At 25.3% G+C, this 22,100-nt stretch overlaps 2 protein-coding genes across 3 annotated transcripts in view; one reads left to right on the top strand and one right to left on the bottom strand.

Moving 5' to 3' along the window:
* Positions 1-22,100, bottom strand: part of LOC129610367 (peroxidase-like) — an 87,475-nt gene that overhangs the window by 8,092 nt on the left and 57,283 nt on the right. Inside the window, exon 3 of the mRNA XM_055522936.1 lies at positions 5,386-5,577. Within this exon, the coding sequence (XP_055378911.1) occupies positions 5,386-5,576 (191 nt within the window). The 5' untranslated portion in view covers position 5,577. The remainder of the gene's footprint in view (positions 1-5,385; positions 5,578-22,100) is intronic.
* Positions 1,522-5,193, top strand: LOC129610355 (uncharacterized). Of its 2 annotated transcripts, none has more exons than XM_055522916.1 (11): positions 1,522-1,653; positions 1,705-1,906; positions 1,960-2,304; positions 2,805-2,946; positions 3,006-3,098; positions 3,162-3,697; positions 3,818-3,998; positions 4,059-4,209; positions 4,265-4,387; positions 4,456-4,609; positions 4,682-5,193. In XM_055522916.1, the coding sequence occupies exons 1-11, from the start codon at positions 1,644-1,646 to the stop codon at positions 5,181-5,183; spliced, it is 2,439 nt and encodes an 812-aa protein (XP_055378891.1). In that variant the 5' UTR covers positions 1,522-1,643; the 3' UTR covers positions 5,184-5,193. The 2 variants fall into 2 exon arrangements, with proteins under 2 accessions (XP_055378891.1, XP_055378900.1); XM_055522925.1 differs by having other exon boundaries at positions 1,535-1,653; positions 1,744-1,906.

The following is a 22,100-nucleotide window of genomic DNA, read 5'->3' as shown; positions in this document are numbered from 1 at the left end:
AGGTATACTCATCACAATAAAATAAATCGGAACTCAATGAAAACGTACTTTCATTTATTTCACAAATTAGAAATGTTAAAATATCAATTAAACTTTAAATTTTTGAAAAATCCATTTAGATTTACTAAGTTATTAATGCAACCTATATCATTTCCTTTTTGTAAATTTTGAAAATATCGACAGTAACGATTTTTGCTTAGCAAATTTAATTGTTCGTGAACATATCATTATGACGAATATTCGAGTATCTTTTCGCTTTGCAAATCATAAAATCCTAAAAAAGACGGCAACTGGCAATACCTTCGTCTTGATAGATTCACTTCCAATTGTTTTACTACAAACACTTATCAGAAATGGCAGCACTTATAAACATATGAAACATTTTGCTTTTAGCACAAATTCAAAAAACTGTTCAGCTTAAACTTTAGTTGCCCGGTTCGTTAAAAACGCAATATTAATAAATAGAAACAATTTTAAAAAGCAAACGAAACAAGTTCAAAAGTTATTTTGTATATTTTTACTTAATATCAATATGGATAAACTTTATTTAAAATTTGGTGTTGTTCATGACATGTGGAGGCATGAAGATCAGTTAGAAACTTTTCTTTTTGATGAATTAGTTTGCAATGAAAATTTATTGTAAGTTTGAATAAACTACTTAGTCCTGAATGTCTGTATAGTTTTGTTTTTTTTTTTGAATTAGGGAAACCAGAGAATTGTTATCGGTTATTGACCAAGCGCAAGCTGAAATTAAAAATTTCTGTATGAGAGAAAATCAAGACTTTTATTGTAAAGCTGAGAAACTTTATAAATCAAAGGACTTTACTTCTGTAAACCTTTCTTTTAAAATAAGAATGAATTTATAACTTTTACTTTCCAGTTTTGGGAATATTCTCATAAGATTATTAGGAACTCGGCCGTTGAATCTCCAGAGTTTAAAAAAATCATAGCACTTCGAGCAAAACTGTTTAAGGATGAGGGTTTTATCGAGGTAATTTAAAATTCACTTTTAATTCCTAAAGATAATTTGAAAACTCATCAAAATTTTAGCAAAAAAAAAAAAATCGTGCAAGCGGTGAAATTTTTCCGTGTACAGGTTTTTCGTATGGCTCTTCAATGGTTTATACGATTATTTTTGCGTATACGTATATGTTTATATACATACATATGTACATAAATTAACAATCATTCTAATTATGTAAAACAGAAATATTAACGAATTGCAATGAGATTGTAAATTTAGTTAATCGGCATTGCATGTCTTATATCAAATATTTTTTTAAACAAAATTTTTAAATTTCCTTAAACTATGTAGGCTATATATGTTTTCGACATAATATATGTATGTACAAAATATATTTTTCGACATAATAATATATTATGTATGTACATGCGTTGTATAAAACAAAATTAACTTTAATAATATAAATCGAAAATAATATCGATTATCTTTTTAGAATGCCATAAATGATTATGAGATGTTTGTATATGTTTGCCAACAAAATAATTTCTTTTACTTAGACGAATTGGGTTATTTGATAGAATGCTATTATTCTACAAGAGAATATGAGAAATTTGAACAGTCTTTCAATATTTTTCGAAAAGAATATAATAGAGAACTGAAGACTGCACGTAGCAAACGAATGCAAAAAAGTAAATATTATTTAATTTTTAAATTTAAACTCAATGATTACAAAATTTCAGAAAATAGTAACCGTTTAACTTTTATTAAGCAATTTGAAGAAAAGATTAAAATATTTGAAAATTTACAAAGAGATCTTCAAAGCAAATTGCATTCAAAATATTTAGGGGAAGTCGATGACCATAGCATGTTTATTCCTTATGAAGGATACAAAGGCAGTTTAGACGAAAACATTTCTTCAGCATCAGTTGCTTGCACTTTTATGTAAGTGAAAAAATGAAAATATCGGTATAAAAATAAATTATACTTGCTTTCAGATCAAAACATTTTGATGGAAAACGATATGGTAAAATCTTAGCAAATCGGCATATTCCAACGGGAAAAATTATTGCATTCGAAAAACCATTAGACCGTGAATATTATACACCTATTCTGCAATGCGAATATTGCTTTCAATTGACTACCATTTTGTATACCTGTTTTAAATGCCATCAAAAATATTATTGTCGATTGCAATGCCTTAAGGATGATTTGAAAATTCACCAATATGAATGTTGTGGCCTACGAAACGGTTTGCTATACTCGATGGATGCCACTATGCTTTTTCGGCTTTTTATCAAAAGTTTATCATATATTCAGACTTATATCTTCAGCAAGAATACGTAAGTAGCTTATGTAGGATTACCTTATGTAAGTATAGTTATAGTTTTGGAGGTTTAAAAAAAATATCTATTATTTACCATATTTCGAAGTTTTCATTATCTTATTTGTCTGATCTTGTTATATTGTTATTATAGCATACAATTGTATTTTCGTATTATGTCCTAATAATGTTATCCTTATAATGTTATTTATACTTACAATGTTGATAAAATTTTAATTAATACACAACAAATTTTAAAAAATGATTTACTTTACCTGTAAAATTCAGTTGTATTTCAGCACAATTCAGTTGTATACCAATTTTTTTCAGTTGTATACCAATTTAATTTCAAAAAAAAATTTTTCCAAGCAATTATGATTTCAATAAATTACTTTGCAACGATTAACGTAAGGATATAAAATACTTATTATGATTTCGAAAAAGAAAGTTTTTCTGGTATTTCTTAAATAAATATAACGCAGAAACTTTCATTATTTTAGTATGCTTTTTTGTTTGCAGAAATGCGCCTGATATCCACGATTTTTTTGAGCTAGTTATGGATAATATAAAATTTGGACCTCAAGCTAGAATTAAAAAAGTTCTCTCTAATTTTGATAGTTATAAGACAGTTGATAACAGTGAGATATATTCAATGGCCACGGTAATTACAAACTACATGATGTTTGTCTTGATAACAATTAATGTCAATTGTAATTTTAGTATGCACTGCGCCTTGCTGTTTATGCTGTGGAAAGAACTTCAATACTTGAAGATTTTTTTTCAAATGTTCAATTTGAAAAAGCTGATTTACTGGTATTCTAGTTTTTTAAATGTTATATTAAAAACTATACTTTACTTTGACTCTTTCTTTTTTAGGTTTTTATAGCTTCCATTTTATTGAGGCTTCAAAACCAAGTAAAAATCAATTCGGTTGAACTCGGCTATGTATTTGTACATCCTGAAAATATTCAAAACATCGAAGTTCAACCATGTCAAAGTGAGGTTTTCAATCCCAATTTTTCTCGGAAAAATTCTTCTCAAACTATCTTTGAGTACTGCAACTATAGTGAAAATGAAGCACAAATTGAAGCTCTACAGTTAATTGCGGCATATGCTTATGAAGCTCGGTCTAAAACTGGGTTTATTCGTTATAGAAACATACAATTACCAACTAAGGTTACAAGAAAATTTATGAATCAAGCGTATATAGATAATGTTGGAAATGCAGATCACGAATTTACTTTGGAAGAAAAGTTAAACATTGCATATCGCGCTACCAAAGAAATATTACATATCCGTATGAATACGTTCAACACGAATTTATCTGATAACACTTCAGCTGCTACAATGCAAGGTGTATATCCAGTCGTGACGAAATTCCGTCATTCTTGTGATTCAAACGCTACACCAATGTAAATTTTTACTTTTATTCAAAATATATATGAATTTATTATTCTCATTCACAAATAAAAAGCAAAATATATTTACTTTTATTTTTTCTTGACAAAATATTGTTACTTTTTCGTTTTTAGATTGCTAGAATCAGGAGCTTTGCTTATAAAAGCTAATAAAGAAATATGGCAAGGTGAAGAAATAACTTTATCATATCTTGCTGACTATAAATATTACCCCAATTCTACACGCAAGCAATTACAAGCTTATTTAAAGTTTAATTGTAATTGTAAATTTTGTGTTGAAGATATCGATTTTTGGGTAATAATTTATGGGTACAGAAAATGTGATACACAAAATTAATTGTTTTTGTAATTTCAGAAACTTAATAATTCAATATATTGCTATATGTGTCGCAAAATTATAGAAGGATCAAAATGTATCACTTGTAATATTGACAAACAAAAAACATGTGCAATATATGATGACATTTGCAAGAGTGTTCGAAATACAATTAATAGAAGTCTTTCAGGTAAATAAAAAACATAAACTGTTGTTTGTTTAATATTATTTAATTTCTTTGTTAGATGATGTTAAAGCTTTGAAATATCTCATACTATTTGATCAGATTCAATCATTGATGTATCGTGAGTCTCATTATAACGTTTTCATTTCTAATCTCGAAGTTGCCCTTACTTGTGTTCAAAGAAGTTTGTTTTTTTATTTTCAACATTTTTTTTTGGATTTTTGATTAAATTTTCCCATTTTTTATTAACAGACTTCGTTTATGATGCCTATGTTCTTTTAAAAAAATTCTTTTACCAAATTCCAAGTATATTAGGGGAATGGAACTTCCAACATTTAGTATACTTAACCATGATATTAGACAAATTGATCTGTATCCTTAATGGAAATATTAGTCATAACGAAAGGTAAAACCATTGTCATAATTTGTTTTTATTTTGTAAAATAATTTTATTTAACTAACATTAATAAAATTTTAGTTTCGTTAAATCTAATTTGGAATTGTTTTACAATATATTGAGTTTAGCAAACAAGGTTGCGAAGAAACTAATGGATCAACATGATTTTCTTGAAATATTTAACTTTACAACTTTTAATGTTTTGATGCAGTATCAGTTATTGATTCGATTAAAGTACGTTTTGTTTGATTATGAATATCAAAATTTACAAAAGCCAGTAGTTATTAAGGATGACGAATGTGAGTTACCAATGTTAGAAGCAGAGCTTTCCGAAGACATTCAAGAAATCGTGTCTGGCCAAAAACATGGTAAAGAATGCCAACCAAGTAGTAATTCCGAAGAGATTAATTTTTTTGTTAAAGAAGATTTATCTTCAATAATGACAAATTTTAACAATAATGAAATTATTGACGAAGAAGGTAGTTTTAACTTTATAAGTCCTGATATGACTGGAAATAATACTGTAATTCAAGAGACAGACCTAAGAAAAATAATTGAAGACAATCCAATTTCCAAAAAGTAAAATAAAATTAGTAAGTACCTGTTTGGTTATATTTTTAAATATAAACCTAAAATTAACCCTGAGAATCCAGTTTTTTGTTTTTTTTTTTGTTTTTCAAAAAATCTATTTTTTAAAATACTGAACTTTGTTATTATAATTTTTGCTTTAGTATGAAATAAATTTGTTTCTTATTGCGATTATAAAAATTGAAGTTTTAACTTACCCGAATGGGTTGTATTGTGTTGAAATGCTATAAAATGATTTTGGTCCAAAATAATATTTTGAAGAGCCGGTTGAATGAGCAAAGTGTCTTCTATTAGGTGAATGATGAATTATGTTATAATTAGCTGTAGAAACTTTTACAGAGTTCACCACTTCTACAACGGCTATTACCAAAGTAATTAATTTCTTCATTCTGAAAAGAGAATTTCAAATATCAGTTGAAAACAGTCATTCTCAACAACATAAGTTAGTAATATGTTTTGCGATAACTATTGTCGATTTTTTTATATGTAATTGTTTACTATATAGTTTCGGTATGTTGTATATTTTTACCAGTTTTGTAATCTGACGTTATTAAAATTTAAAAATAAGTTAAAAAACTTTATTCTTAAAATAATCACAAAATTTTTTAGAATTTTTAATGCTGCGACTCTTGTAGAAATTTTAAATAGAAAAATATTTTTTTTGTGATTGAATCAAATTGCGTTTAGAAAATTATTAATTCAGATATTTTTTTCCAATTTTATGTATGTACTTCCAAATAAATTAACATAATAAATCAAAATTTCACTTGTATATATTTGTCAGTAATGTAAGATTTAACCAGACTTATTTATAAACTGGAGAAAGAAGTATGAATAAAAATCCTATAGATGTTCTGCCAATAAAGAAACTTTCATTTTACACATTTGCATATTTCAATGTTTTGCGCGCCTGGTCCTAGTAAAATTGAAAAAGCTTCGCAAGTGGAAAAATATTATAACACTTAGTACTTAAAACACATTAAACATGTTATATGAAAAGATAATGCGGTTATGTGTTCTGAATTGCAAAACTCTGCCTTGATAATGAAAAAACCTGGTGTATAGTACAATTAGAGTATAACAAAACCTAATAGATACCAATAAAAAGCTAACAGGGAACTCAGGCAAATATCAAGTAAACGATTTATAAGATATGCAATATCAAATTAATGCGTAGGAAATAGCTTGTAATAAAGAAATTGTATATCAAAATATTTAGTTTTTAATAATTTACAACTTTTTTTAATTTTATTATTCTCATTGTTTTAATATTTTCCGATTTAAACTCTTGAATTGAATTTCGTTTTTATTACTTTAAAATATTTTCCTGATTGCAGTTAGAAAAATTTTGATTATATTAAACATTTTTTGATATTTTTTTAAAGGTTCAGCTAAGATCAACCATCTTACCCTTCTTTTAATATAAATAATTAATTTTAAGCATTTGCGGAATATATTTTACAAATATAATATGTGTGGAATATCACAACATAGGACATGTGTGGGAATTTGAACATAAACCATTGTTCTTGATTTTATAGGTATCATTACTTTTAAGTACCTAGTAGTTTTTTTAACACAAATAGATACAGACATTTTATACGTCTTAAGTATACCTCGTTCTAAAATTCGTAAATCAATAGAACTTTTTAAATCATTTTCATTTTAATGCATAATACAATTTGTATGTATGTATATGGAAAATTGAATATGGTATATTGCAAAAGAGGGGACAAAATAAATAAACTGTAAAAAGTATGAATTTAAAAGAAATGAAATATTACAGAAAAATGAATATTTATATAATGCTTTATTTTGAGTAAGCGATAAATGAAGCTTAATTTGTTAACACAAGAGATTGTAGTGAAATCAGAGATGTTTTTTTTTCAAATAAGGAAAAACGACGTTTTAAAACATCACTACAAAATTTTGTCGCATATTTTTTTATTATGAAATGTTTAAATTAATATAGTGAAGTAGTTTTTTTTATAAAAATTTAATTGAAAGTTTCTTTTCCGCAAGTTACGAGCAGAGCGGAAAAGAAATTGTTGATAAAACTTTAAATTTAAGTGAAAGTCGCATTTAAATTTTCACAAAATAATTGAATAAATACAACATTCAAAAATTAAATTAATATTATTAAAACTTTTGCATTAGAACTGTGCTGTGCGCAGAACAGACAAACATTACACAGTACATAAATTTTGTATAATATGTATGTGTTCCATTCTTAAATTAGATTTTAATCCATATAATACTTTTTTTTTCTTGAAATTAATTGAAAAAAACTTTTTGTTTGAATTTCCTTGTTTATAATATCTTTGGTATGATGGAGAAAATACAAATTGAGTTCCCACTAATAATTATACTTGTATTAGTAGTTCCAAATAATAAGTATTCTTATTCACACTAACCATAAGTATATATGTACATATATTCTACTTTTTATATGTTTAGACGCTTTAATTTTCTATATTTTGATTCTTAAATAAAATTTGCCTTGTTAGTACAAATTTTAATTATTTTACTGGTTGTACTCTACGTACAATTCAATAGATCGTTAATTAATAGATTAGAATAGAATTGATTATTTTTAGAAATAGAACAGAAAATTTCTAAAGTAGATATTATTTTTATGTGTTGCAAACAAAGAAAATTTTTGTCTGTTGCAAATTTAATGAAAAAAAAAATTAACAAAATTAAATTGTATTTACGAAAATAGTGGTAACTCCCATTTTATTAAGACTGTATATTATTTGTATTGTATGTGTAAAAAGTTTTAATACCGTTATTTTTAATTATAATAAAATGCTTTTCCTTATTATTTAATAGGGAAAAGCATTTGAAAACGCTGCATTGTATGAAAAAAGCGGTCTCACCTTTTTTTACTACACGGGCTGCGTATTCGATACCTTTTAAAATGGTGTACTATGTCAAGAGCTTTTAATATGCATTTCGAAATATGATATATTGTAAATTTAACATTTTCACTGTATTTCGGAAGCCACAAACTTTTAAAATTTAATTTAGAACTTTCAGTGTATTTCTGAATTATCGAAAATCCCATTATAAGACAACTTATTATTATAGAGCTAAAGCATTTATAGCAATTATTCCTTAAGTTAACGCAACCAATTCAATTCAGTATTATTAATTGTACAAATAATATCAACATTTATAAATGATTTCAGTGTTGTGACAGAAACACTCATATCCCTAAAATTTCTAAAAATAATTTTTTTTAAGTTTTTTTACTTAAAATAATAAATTTTTTGTATTTATTTTCTTTCCTCCATAAATTAGTTGTGATTATCATTGCAATTAATATTAATATAATATCAGAGTTGACAAATTGTGCAAATCTGCAAAAGTAAGTTAAGGAAAAAATGATCTCCTATTTATTAATCATTAAAATTGTTCAACAAATTATTGAACGTGATGTAAATTTAGAAGTGATGTTTAAACTTTATTTTGCTTCATATGCTACGATTTGAGTTTTAAGTTAAAAGAATTGAAGATTTTTTTCTCTTTAATTTCTAAGATAATTGTGTAAGTTTTTTATCTTGTAATTTCATCATAAAGTTTTTGAATTAAAAAAAAAGCGTTGTCGAAAAGGTATAAAAATTTTTAAAATTTTTAGAGCACTGCGGCGTGCAGCTTATTTGAAGTTAAAAATAAGATTAAAAACGTATAAATAAATCATTAAATACATTTTTTTTAATTTTAGACTGATTAATATTTTCAACGCGTTTCTTTGAATTTTAAATTATGTGAACCATATAATTTCAATTCATTTATAACAAGAGCAATAATTAAAGTTAGTTTAAAAACGATTAAAGTTTGAATTTATTTAAAAGAAAAATATTCTGAGGGTTCCCTTGTGATTTATTTGTTTTTTTTTTAAATATAAATGCTGAAATTCTTTTCTAACAAAATAAATAGTTTATGTTTAATTTAACATTTTTTTTGAGTATTGAATAAAAATAAAAATTTAAAATCTTTAATGTCTTTTGGAATTTTATTAAAAATACGGAACAGAGTTCCAGTGTTTTGTTTCACTTTATTTATGCAAATTTTTGGTTGATGTGAATCGTATGGTGTTTCAAGTTTATTATTATTTTTATCATTGATATTTTTGTGAAATTTGTTATTCGTTTTTTTTGTGTATTTCTTTAAAGTTTGATGCATAAGTGATTTTTATATGTGAGAAAATGAATAACGAAGAAAACATTCATAAACCAAGCGAATGACGTGATTAACATGATCGTGAAATCTTTGCCATACTGGAAAATGACCATCCAGCTGTTTTATCATTCACTTTGATGAAAGGTAGTTTTTCCTTTTCACTTTTCATTTTAACCACTTTTTTGCGGTAATGACGACAGACGTATCATTGACTTAATATTTATGTTTAAAAGAATAATGAAAAATATTCGAATTGTAAAATTTTATAAAATTTCACTAATTTATATTGCATATTCTAAAGAATAATATGAATTGGTGAATATTTTCCAATATATATTGGGAAATATTTTGAATATGCACCATAAATCTAATATATGATTGCTGGTTTATTATTTCTGGGTTTTCTTTGTTCCCTTCGAAACAAACTCAATCATACTCGCATATCAAAACAAAAAAAAGGAATATGTCAACTAGGTTCACATACATAACAAACGCGAGCTGAAACTAGATAATTGTATGAATAATTTTTGATAATTAATTTTTCAATTTGATTCGAATTTTTATTTTATGCCTTTTTATGTATAACATTAATAAAAAGTTGAATGAAAATATTAGCCGGAACAAAATAATTTTAGTTTCGTTCATATTTTATTTTTTTCTTCATAATGCAATTACGTTTTATTTTTATGTTCATATTTCTTTATTTACCTCAATTATATTTAAAATTTATGTATCATTAAAAATTAATTTTATTATATAAATATATATGTATGTAGTTTTTATGAAATCCACATAATTAAATTCGTCATACTTTTTTCTACTCTAAGCATATTTGATTAAATGGTTTGGAATAATAAATGATTTGAAAATTTGGGTATTACAGTTGTTGACGATATAGTATATGTTATACAACACTATACCGGCTTTTACAGTTTAAATATAAGTATCTAAAAGAGTAGGAGAATACTACAGTTTTATTCAAGTAGGAGAATACTACAGAATTAACACATTTGAAGGAAGGGTTGGGGGTTATTTTAAAATTTTTTTTTATTTAGTGTTAGAAAAAATCAGAATATGAAAACAAAAACTTCAAAAATTCAATAATTTAAAAAATTTTTGTTTTTGAATTTTTGTACATGAGTAATTTTTACACGAAAAACTCGTGTCGAAAATTTACAAAAACTCGTATGGTGTAATGGTGTTATAAATTTAAATTCCTTTTTTTTCTGAAGGTAATTTTGTTTTCTTTCCTAAAACTTTTATAGTTTTAATAAATTTAGTTTTGTTTACGTAATAAGTTTATATAAATGTTATTCTGGTATAAGAAAATTGAAAATCCAGGTAAATTGTGTACGTTAGAAATTTCAAAAATAAATTATAGAATAATTTTTTAAGCCGGTTTTCATAATTACAGCATGAAACTTATTTGATTAAAAGGTTTGTTGAATTAAAACACCTACGTAATTAAAATTATAAATAAAATAACATACTTCAATTGAAATTAATCAACAAAAGTTGAGTTTAAGAATGTCTAAATTCTTCCTTTTTTTCATGTTTCTTTTAAATAAAACTAACCGAGTGTTATAGTAAGAAAAAATCTGAAGAAGCAGTGCTGTTTCAAAATTAGAAAAGTTCTTGCATAAAACTTTTTTTTTTTAAATCATAGTTGGCAGCAAGGAAAAAACAATTCTCAACTTTTTCATATTTCTTGTAATTGGCAAGACTTCATTTTTAAAAAACTGTTAAAGCAGCATTTAATTTTCGAAAATTCTTTATTGAGATTCCTTATTTAAACTAACACACTGCATGTAAATATTTACTAATAGAAAAGTTAAAACTGAATTTTAAAAAACACGGACACGTCATAATAAAGAGCATGTGTTTAAAATCTTAATATCAATAGAAAGAATTTCGCAAATATTTTGGAATCCTAATGTTTTGATGTTAATTTTGTAATGCCAAAATAGAAAAAATTATAAAAGTTTTTATCTTAAATCTTTTGATTTCAAATCATTTCTTATGATCTTCTTGTAGGTATAAAGTTCAAAATATTAAGAAAATCATTTTCTGATATTAAAACAGGAGTACCAATAAAGTGTACTTTAGGTATGAAATAGCACATTTATTATGAATGTAACGTTATTTTTGATCTGCTTAAACAGCTTGAATAAATCGATTCTTTTATCAGAAACTCACAAAAAAGTGATTTATCCTACTTTTTTATTAAAAAGAATTTAAATATTTGCTTTAAATCCTCAATAACTTTAAAATTTTATTTAAAAAAATTAAAATAATCTAAAAATGCCATAAATTAACTTTGAAAAAAATTTCATAAAAAAACGTGTTTTAAGATTCGGTAGAAAAATGTGCCGGTTCCCAAAAAGAAGTTTTTTCTTTGTTCCCGGGTAAAAAACTGCAATCATTAAAAATTGCATTATTTTTTTTTGTAGAAATGACAAAAAAATAATTTTACTAGATAATAATTAGCTGAAAATATTAAGAAAACCAATGATAAATGAAAATTTGAATGACAAATGAAGTAATTTTTTTTTAGAGTTATTTCTTTTTCTAACAAATTTCATTCATTATAATTACCGACCGCATTGTATACAATCAGGTAGGTTATGTGATGGCACCAAATTTTGGATATCGAGTTTTCGGTGGGGACGCACATCTTCATAGTAGGTAAGCGTAAAGAAGCGGTTGAATCTATTTTGAGGAAATTTTGTATGTGAGCTTATTTTGACTATGGCACGGATTGATCAACATTTGGGATATATCACACCTTGGGAACTCGACCTTTTTTCGGGTTTGAGTTTACTTTGTAGGTGACGAGCCTACCGTACTTTTTTTTATATTAAATATTTAAGGTTATTAATATTCACTATTTTATTTTGTGGGTATTTTCGATCTAAATTGATATTGCATATTATTGAAATATGGCAACTAGTTAATATTAATTTTTTAATTTTTTTTATGTTTAATGTGTATAAAGCTAGCTTTTTTAATGTTGAATATAATTTGTATTTGGAGTTACAATGAATTTATAATTTTTTTTGAAAAGATTAGGGCTCGGAAACCTAATTGAGCCGATTTTACATTTTTTATGAACTAATTAATGTGCTTATTCTGTAAGATTTTTTTTCTAAATGTTGTGGCTATTGTATATTTTTAATTTTGCTTGAACTTCTTGAAGGTTAACTCTATTCATATAGCTAAACATTATTAATTTTTTATATATGTATATATGTACAAAGTATGTATTTACAAATTAAAAATTTAAATTTCAAAATTAATACAATTTAATTCTGAATATATAAAATATAAAAATATTCTTTATGAGAGTAAATATAAAAATAAAAATATTGCATTTTATTTCAGAAAAAAAAAATATCTTAAGGCAATAAATTAGTTATTTTTGTTAGAATAATTCAAGGTAGTTTTGATCGTTAAATTCCTATAATTATTGTTATAGTTTGTTACCATTATTATTTTTTTTATCTCGCGTTTTCATCATCATATTGATTGAAATTATAATTATAATGTTCTTAATTGGATTTATATATTTTTTTCTTATATATTTTTAGGTTACCTAATTTTTGATTTCTTTCTTACGATTACAAATACTCATATATTATAATATGTACATATATATAGGAATTTATATTATTTGTGATTATTGCATACAAATTATATTAAATTTTGTGAAATAAAAATGTTTTTTTTTTTAGTTTTGTAATTTGTTTTAAATTTTATCAAGGCTTTAAGAAAATAATTTGAATAGAATTATTTTATATAAAAAATTTATATTTTCTTTCATTTATATTAATTTGTGTATATATGTATAGGCATTATTTTAATAAGAAATGCGTGGTTCCATACTCCACATACGTATATATAAAGATACTTTTAGCCGGAAGAAAATTTTATAATAAATAAGATAATAAGGGAGTAAGTATACTTATAGGAAAATCAAAAATTTGTTTTAAGGTGTCATTTGTTCATAATGAACATAATATGAAGTACTATATACTTATATATTTATGAAGTTGTTGTTAATAGCTATTCGAAAAAAATGTATAATATGTTTTCTAAACTATGCCTACAGGTTTGTTGTCATATTATAATAACAATGGAACGATATCGACTGGTATAGCTTTAGGAAGTGAAAATGATTGTAATGGAAAAAATTAAAGTAAATTAATAAATACATATAATCTTAAAATAAAAATTGATAACATTTTTGTATGCCGGCATTTAAAAGTTTTTTCATAATACAGATAATGTATAGGATTACCATTGTATATAGGATTATTGTTCTCGAAATCGGTTAAATAGTATTATAGTTCTCTAAATAATTTTATGTGTTATAAAACTATTTCGAGAGAAATATTAAAAATAGGCAAATGAAAATTGTATATGATTACAAGTATTTTTCAAAACTCTGTTGTAAAATAATTAAACAAATGCTATTGTAGTAACATAATCCATTTTACTACAATAGTATTTGTAGTATTTGTAGGATTTTAAATATCTATTTATTAAAGGTAAATGTAATTAAAAGACAACTTCTAATTTTTTTGATTTTGAAAGAAATGTGGCAGAATTTTGCTGTGTAGTTAAACGCTTTAGGACTTCCAATTGAGCTTCTGATTCAATTAAATCTTTCGTATCCTTCCAATGTTTGCATTTTTCTCTTCTTTACTGTTACTACAACTAGTGTGCTCATCACAATAGAAAAAAAGTCAGTCGATAAAAACATATATATTTTAAAAATTAAAAATGTCAAAATATGAATTAAACGTTAAATTTGTGAAAAATCTATTTATATTTATAACCAATACATTATTCCCTTTGCTTACTTTTTTAATAACTTAAAATTTTATTTTTTTTTTACCCTCGAAATAGCAACGAGTTTACCCTAGCGAATTTAATTTTTCGCGAAATATGTTATAGTATCATTTTAACGAACATTCGAATAAGTTCTTTGCTTTGAGTACTTATTCGCTTCGCGAACCATAAAAACCATTTTCAACTGATTAACTAAACATTTCGAAAGAAAAATGTTAGCATTCAAATTTCATATAGTCTAATGGTGTATTTCGCTTTTTATTTATTAAATTTTTAATTGAACAATATGTCATTTTTCCAATAAGATTTTCTCATTTTTTCAAAAGGGTTTTTGAACTATTTTTCAAAATATCCACTATACCTAATTATCTTCAAGAACAAAGTGAATCAATACATGATTAAATTTTCTATACATTTTCTATACATTCACTCTCCTGATTCCCTTACTTTCTCCTGATTTAGTGTGTAAAATAGTATGATACACAATCACGCTAATAATAACAATTAAAATGGTGTATCTAGCTATTTTTATTATACAATTTATTCTTAATTATGAAAATATTTTCGTATATATTATAATCGAAGCAATCCAAATTGCTTTGTTAATGTAATAAGTTAATTAATCGTAAATCAACATTTTTGAGTACCTTTTTATATTTTACAGCTAACAGATTCATTTCTTTTTTGCTTTATAAAAATATTTATTAAATTTTAACAATATGTTTAAAAGTTTTAATTGAAAAATCATTCATTATTATTTACCAGAATTTTTTAATTGTTTATCTGAAATTAATTGTTCTCAAATAAACAAAAAAAAAAATCTATAAAATTAATTAACAAGACCGTTTATTAATGTGACTAAGTGTCATTTAATGATATTTCATACAATATTTTACGATTGTTATACAAAAAATAAACATGATTGTTATACTATTTTGATTCATTTGAAATTGAACTATTAAGAATTTATTACCAAGTTAAGACCATAAAGCTTAAAAATTGAAAATAACGAAAAAAAATTATTTTTCTATTAATATTTTTAAAATTGTAAGCGTGTGTGTGTGTATAGAGACATTTGACTACTATATAGGTAAAAATAATTGAATGAAAAATCAATATATTGAAAATCTTAAATGTTCATTATTTATTATTTTACCATTTTAGAGCCAGTTGCTTGTTTCAATATAATTTTCAATATAGAAATTGTATTAAATTTTTTAAATTGCAAAAGAACTCATCTTGCATTGCACTAATGATCTGGTATACATTCATTAGTCATATAAAAATGCATTATGTTGTCATATCGGTTAGCAATCAGATCTCATGCAATCTTTAAAAAACCTATTGAACATAAATAGATGAAAAACAAAAAAAAAAACTTAATAAATCAAAGAAAAATTCTTACCTATATACGAGTATATAACAAAAACCTATAAAGAAAAACTTGAAAAACAATCAATTTAAGAAAAAAAAAAGAATTTTGCAATATTTGCAATGTATACAGTAGATTAGTTTGAGGAAAATAATATTTAAATTAGATTAAAAATAAAATCAAAAAATAAGAATAAATTCATGCCAATATTAGGATATGAATAATTTTTACTTTATATTTAAATATTATTTAAAGTTTTTGTATTATTTTGTATTTCTAATTGAAATCCGCTGTAGAAGTTATCTGTCGAAAATTTTTCATTTGAAATTTATCGAAATGAATTCGAATCAGACCAGCTAGCAGTTAATAAGTGAAAATACTTATTTTGAAGAAGAATCTTCTATTTGTGCTAAAGCTATAAAAGAATATTGTGTTAAAAGTTTAAAAAAAAGCTTTAATTGTGAATTATAAACGAAATTGTTATTTAGTTTTGTAGGATTCTTTTAATATATTTTCTACAATATTCAATTATTTTATAAATTGTTATGAATTTGCTTTCAAAAAAATAAAATAATTCCACAAAATGTAAACAATATCTACAGGCGATCAATTGAATTTTTTTCTTTTGTTTTTTATATACCATTTTATTCGACTGTCTTGTAAAAATTGTAAATGAAAAAGAATAAAGTAATAAAAATAAAATAAATAAGTTTTAAGCGCGGTTTTTATAGTTATTTTAAGGCGATAAAAAGTAAAAACAGTTGAAAGAAAAAAAAGCTCTCATGGAACAGTTATTATAAATAGTTATAGAGTGCACATAATGTACATACATATTTATATAAACGTACTTGTACACGATCAAACGGCAAGGCCACATTTCAATTCGCGGAAGACACGATATAAATAATGCACGATCGTTTCACATCGTATAGTTTGTCTTCTGTCAATAGATTAAAATTAAAAATATAAAAAATATTTAAATTTTGCATATACATAAGTAAGTACATTTGTAAGTATGATTCTGTTTTATATTTACATAATATGTAAGTATGTAAATTACTTGTTCCCGAGATTTTCTTAAAGATTTTTTATACCCTGCACTTCGTGAAGGGTATATTAACTTTGGTATGGAGTTTGTAACTACTTGAAGGAGTCATCTGCGGTATGGACATATATATATATTCTTGCTCAGCGTAAAATTCTGCGTCGATTTAGACATGTCCGTCCGTCCGTCCGTCCGTCCGTCCGTTCGTCCGTCCGTCCGTCCGATCGCACGATAACTCAAAAACGAATCAACACCAAACTTTCACAAGTTTTTTCTTTTGTGCCAAGGACGAACCCTGTTGTTATTGGACTAAGTCGGACAACGGGTTCGGGTAGCTGCCATACAACTCCAAGAAATTATTTTAAATATTTCAAAAACTAATAAAGCTATAAACATAAAATTTTGTATACATGTGTCCAATTATATTCTACACATGCTCTAAAAATTTTAATGGGATAGCTGCACCGTTTCGGGTGGCTGCCATACAACTCCAACAGCAAATTTTTTATATTCGGCAAAATAATAAAGTCGGATTCATGAAACTTGGCAGTCATGTGTCCAATTATAGGTCAAATATATTTCTGAAGTTTTGGAGGAATTGCTTGACAGGTTCGGCTACCTGCCATACAACTCCAGAAGCTAATTTTAAATATTTGGAAAAATAATAAAGTCAGATTCATGAAACTTGGCAGTCATGTGTCCAATTATGGACCAAATATATTTCTGAAATTTTGGTGGAATTGCTTGACAGGTTCGAGTAGCTCCCATACAAGTCTAAAAGCTTATTTTCAATATTTGGAAAAATAATAAAGTCAAATTCATGAGACTTGGCAGTCGTGTGTCCAATTATAGGTCAGACATATTTCTAAAGTTTTGGTGCGATTGCTTGACAGGTTCGAGTAGTTCCCATACAAGTCTAAAAGCTTATTCTTAATATTTGGAAAAATAATAAAGTCAGATTCATGAAACTTGGCAGTTGTGTGTCCGATTATAGATCAAATATATTTGTGAAGTTTTAGTGGAATTGCTTGACAGGTTCGGGTACTTGCCATACAACCCTAAAAGCTTATTTTACATATTTGGAAAAATAATAAAGTCAGATTCATGAAACTTGGCAGTCATGTGTCTAATTATGGGTCAAATATATTTCTGAAGTTTTGGTGGAATTGCTTGACAGGTTCGTGTAGCTCCCATACAAGTTTAAAAGCTAATTCTTAATATTTGGAAAAATAATAAAGTCAGATTCATGAAACTTGGTAGTTGTGTGTCCGATTATAGATCAGATATATTTGTGAAGTTTTAGTGGAATTGCTTGACAGGTTCGGGTACTTGCAATACAACTCCAAAAGCTTATTTTACATATTTGGAAAAATAATAAAGTCAGATTCATGAAACTTGGTAGTTGTGTGTCCGATTATAGATCAGATATATTTGTGAAGTTTTAGTGGAATTGCTTGACAGGTTCGGGTACTTGCAATACAACTCCAAAAGCTTATTTTACATATTTGGAAAAATAATAAAGTCAGATTCATGAAACTTGGCAGTCATGTGTCTAATTATGGGTCAAATATATTTCTGAAGTTTTGGTGGAATTGCTTGACAGGTTCGTGTAGCTCCCATACAAGTTTAAAAGCTAATTCTTAATATTTGGAAAAATAATAAAGTCAGATTCATGAAACTTGGTAGTTGTGTGTCCGATTATAGATCAGATATATTTGTGAAGTTTTGATGGAATTCCTTGACAGGTTCAGGTACTTGCCATACAACTCCAAAAGCTAATTTTAAATATTTGGAAAAATTATAAAGTCAGATTCATGAAACTTGGCAGTCGGGTGTCCAATTATAGGTCAGACATGTCCGTGAAGTTTCTATAGAATGATTTCACAGGTAATTGCTACACAATAACGAAAGGTGCAGGGTATAATTCAATCGGTTTATACCGACTGAAACGTTTTTACTTGTTTATAGTTTGCATTGGTTTTTATTGACATTTAGCAATAAATTAAATATGTATCTTAAATTGTTGAAAATTTGATCTTAATTTAATTTGAGAAAATCACTGTAATAAAAACTAGTTACCTAGAGTTTAAATTTTTTTCATGCAACTTAATATATATGTACAAGTATATGGATAATATGTATACATTATATGTACATACAAGTTCTTCTATTTTAAATTTACGGTTCCATTTTTCGTAGCTCAATATAATAATTATGAACCATTTTCCATTTATATGTATTTATGTCAAATTCATATTATTATTTCAAACTTAATATATATTATATGTATTTGTGTAAGGTGTTTTACACAGCCTATAAAATTTTTCAAAAAATAAAATTCAAAAATCATTTTATATGAATTGCAATTTATTTGATTGTTTTTTTTTTTTGTATTTTAATGTATACGTACAGTTTGTTGAATAATAAATGATTCAATAAAAAATTATATGCCTTTGGTATTAATTTGTTAACATCTTATTAATTATGTGCAAATGATTTTTTTTTCAAAAAATTATTAATTCTTATCTTTTTATATAGATCAATCAATTAGAATAATTGAGAATGTTAATCTTAATAAGAATTTACAATTTTAACGCCTACTGGATATTTGGTACGTGCTACACTAATAATGTTTATAGAATTAATTGCATTTTTATTTAGAGATCAAATTTTAATAATTTATTCAAGCGCAATACCTAGTTGATTTGATTTTGAATAAATAAAGTTTTAAGGAAATTGTTTTATGGAATTTGTAAGGAATTATCTTATTTTTGGAGTTTACCTGTTTCTTGATTTTAAAGTACAGAACGTGTGATTGTAACATATCTTTCTTTTTTCTTAAAACTGATCACCTTATCTTATTGATTACTATTCAAATCAGCAGGGAAATATGATTTTTAAAAATTAATTGAAATTCAATTGATTGTCATGTGATACTTTTTCTTTTTCTGAAAGACAAAGATTGAAAATCACATTCTAATTATGAAATATGGAATTCATTTTTTTTTTTTGTCAAGTTATAAGATTTTTTATTTTAAGAAATCAAAAGTTGATAACAATTTTTTAATCTTTAAGTAGTTTTTAAGTCCAGCATATATTTTTTTTTATCTAAAGCTGGACAAGGTGACCAATGAAAATAGTTTATGAACAATCTAAAAAGTTAGTTAGGTATATTTATGCGTACACGTCACATTAGACATGTATGTCTAATTATATGAAGGAAGTTTTCGTTTATTCAGTTTTAGAATACATAGTTCTAGTTTGTACCACGTTTGAAAATTCACGCTACATACACTAAAAATACAGATCGTTCGGAAATTACTGGCTGCAATAAAGTGTGTTCGAAAATTCAATATTTAATAAAGAAATGTAGCGCAGACTTCTTGTCTAAATTTTGTCGCTGCCTCCTGAAACTTGTTTTTTTTTTTCAAATTTAAAATTCAAAAAAATTTTAATTTTCAAAATTGCAGATTCATATATTGAAGGATTATTAAAGTAAGTTTTCTTTTATTCTTCAAATTTTGTTAAAATTTCAACATTTTGCAGTGAATTGGAGGGAGAAAAGTATTGCGGTACTATTTCATAAACAATGTCATTTCTGTTATTTTCGAACGGATTGATTATTTAGAAGTTTCAAAATTTGTAGACTGCGTAAACTAAAAAAAACTTAGCTGAAGTTTTTGCATACTGCTTATTTCGCAGTGGCTTAGAAATTTTAGTTCCATTGTAGAACTTTCAGCGCAGCGTGCATAAACGAAAACCCCCGAAAGCTTACATTTTGTTTCTGGCATAATATCAAATGATATAATAACTATGTACATGAACTTGTTGGTGAAATTCTACCTATCCAAGAATTAATGTTGATTGACACACAGAAGTTAGTTAAAAATTTTAATACTCAACTAATTAATTAATAATTCTGCCTCGGTTACCAAGTCAAAGGTTATTATAGTTTGATACTGAAAAACTTTCTTTCTATTTATTTAAACTTTTTGTGTATTTGTCAATTGAAAATTTAAGAAACACTTTTAAATTTGATGCAATAGTTTATTGGTTGATATAAACAGGACCAATATTAAAAAAGTGAATTTTATTTATCAATTCTAAAAGTACAATTACAAAAACACAACATCTCGCATATTTAATGAAAGAACACTCTGTGTGTATTATTATATGTATAAACATATAAGCAAAATGTTTAATCGTGACCTATTTAAAACACGCTGCAAGACATAACAGGTTTATTTGACTCCAGAACGCTGTTTTAGCTTATTTTATAAGTAAGTTTTTGTTATATTTTGTTAGCTATTCGTATGTACATATATATAACTATGTACATTTCACTTTTAAAAAAATCAAGCATATTATGTGTATAGTATAGCACCATGATCAATGTACATTAATAGTTGTATCTATATGTTACTGATCTATATGTACACTACATGAACATTAAGTGCTATCTTTGTTAATTTTGTTAAGAAATGTAAAAGTCGACCATATACGTGTAGTTTAAAATTACTTATATGGGCTGACTGAGTTTCTGTAGGAAAAAAATTGTACTGTCTTATACGTACATTTAAAAGTTTTATTTTGAAAATATTTTTTAATTTCATTAGTTATAAGTTATAACTTTAAATTTTTGCATGATTTTTTGTCTTATGCGTTATTCCCAAAATATTATAAATTCATAACTTAAGAACGAACGGAAAATAAATTGACCATGCCAACTCTGTGATACCCGTATGATGACTTTTCAAAAGTTGTATATATATGCGGAATCTAACTAAAGATTTTATAGAATCTTCTATTAACGTTTTTTCAGAGTATTTATCCTCCATTCCAAAACTAGTTTATATTTCAGTTTCGGAATTTAATATTTAACATTTGAAACAATTATTGCTTATTTCACTTATTCCAATCTTGTTCGTATGTTGGAAGAAGAATTTCCGGGAGTAGCAAGTAAATTATTTGAGTTCAGGTGATTATACTAAATTTACTTTAACATATGTAGTATTAAATGATACTTAAGGAAAACTTCAGACTTGAAAAGCTTTTTGATTAAGTATAATTGGCGACAAAACAGTTTTAGGCTTAACTAATAGTATAATGAGCAACGAAATCATAAAAACATATACATATGCTTGGTTTAAATTGAAAACTGTTATATTCAAATTTTTAACGAGTGGGTGCATTTAGTTTTATGATATTTTACTTTTTGTTATTTTTTTTTTTAGAAAGGAAGAGTTAGTATTTTTTTTATTTTAGTTTACTTTTTTTTAAGTCATAAAAAACAGTGAAAATTTTGATCTTGTATGCTATGATAAGAAAAGTGAATCTTTTAAACATGACGGTAACTATTTAATTCAGTTAGTTGAATTAGTTTTGAAAAAATTGAAAGACAATAAATTAAAGGTGTGATCAATGAAAATGACAAACCCTCTTAACTTCCATGAAAAATT

This window comes from Condylostylus longicornis, unplaced genomic scaffold (genome assembly GCF_029603195.1).
Source record: "Condylostylus longicornis isolate FDR11 unplaced genomic scaffold, ASM2960319v2 ptg000004l, whole genome shotgun sequence".
NCBI lineage: Eukaryota > Metazoa > Arthropoda > Insecta > Diptera > Dolichopodidae > Condylostylus > Condylostylus longicornis.
This window is presented reverse-complemented; position numbering and strand designations above follow the sequence as displayed.

Coding starts and splice junctions, on each gene's coding strand:
- LOC129610355 (XM_055522916.1), top strand. Junction 4,210..4,264: donor AATTAATAGAAGTCTTTCAG/GTAAATAAAAAA, acceptor TTTCTTTGTTAG/ATGATGTTAAAGCTTTGAAA. Junction 4,610..4,681: donor AATATTAGTCATAACGAAAG/GTAAAACCATTG, acceptor ATAAAATTTTAG/TTTCGTTAAATCTAATTTGG.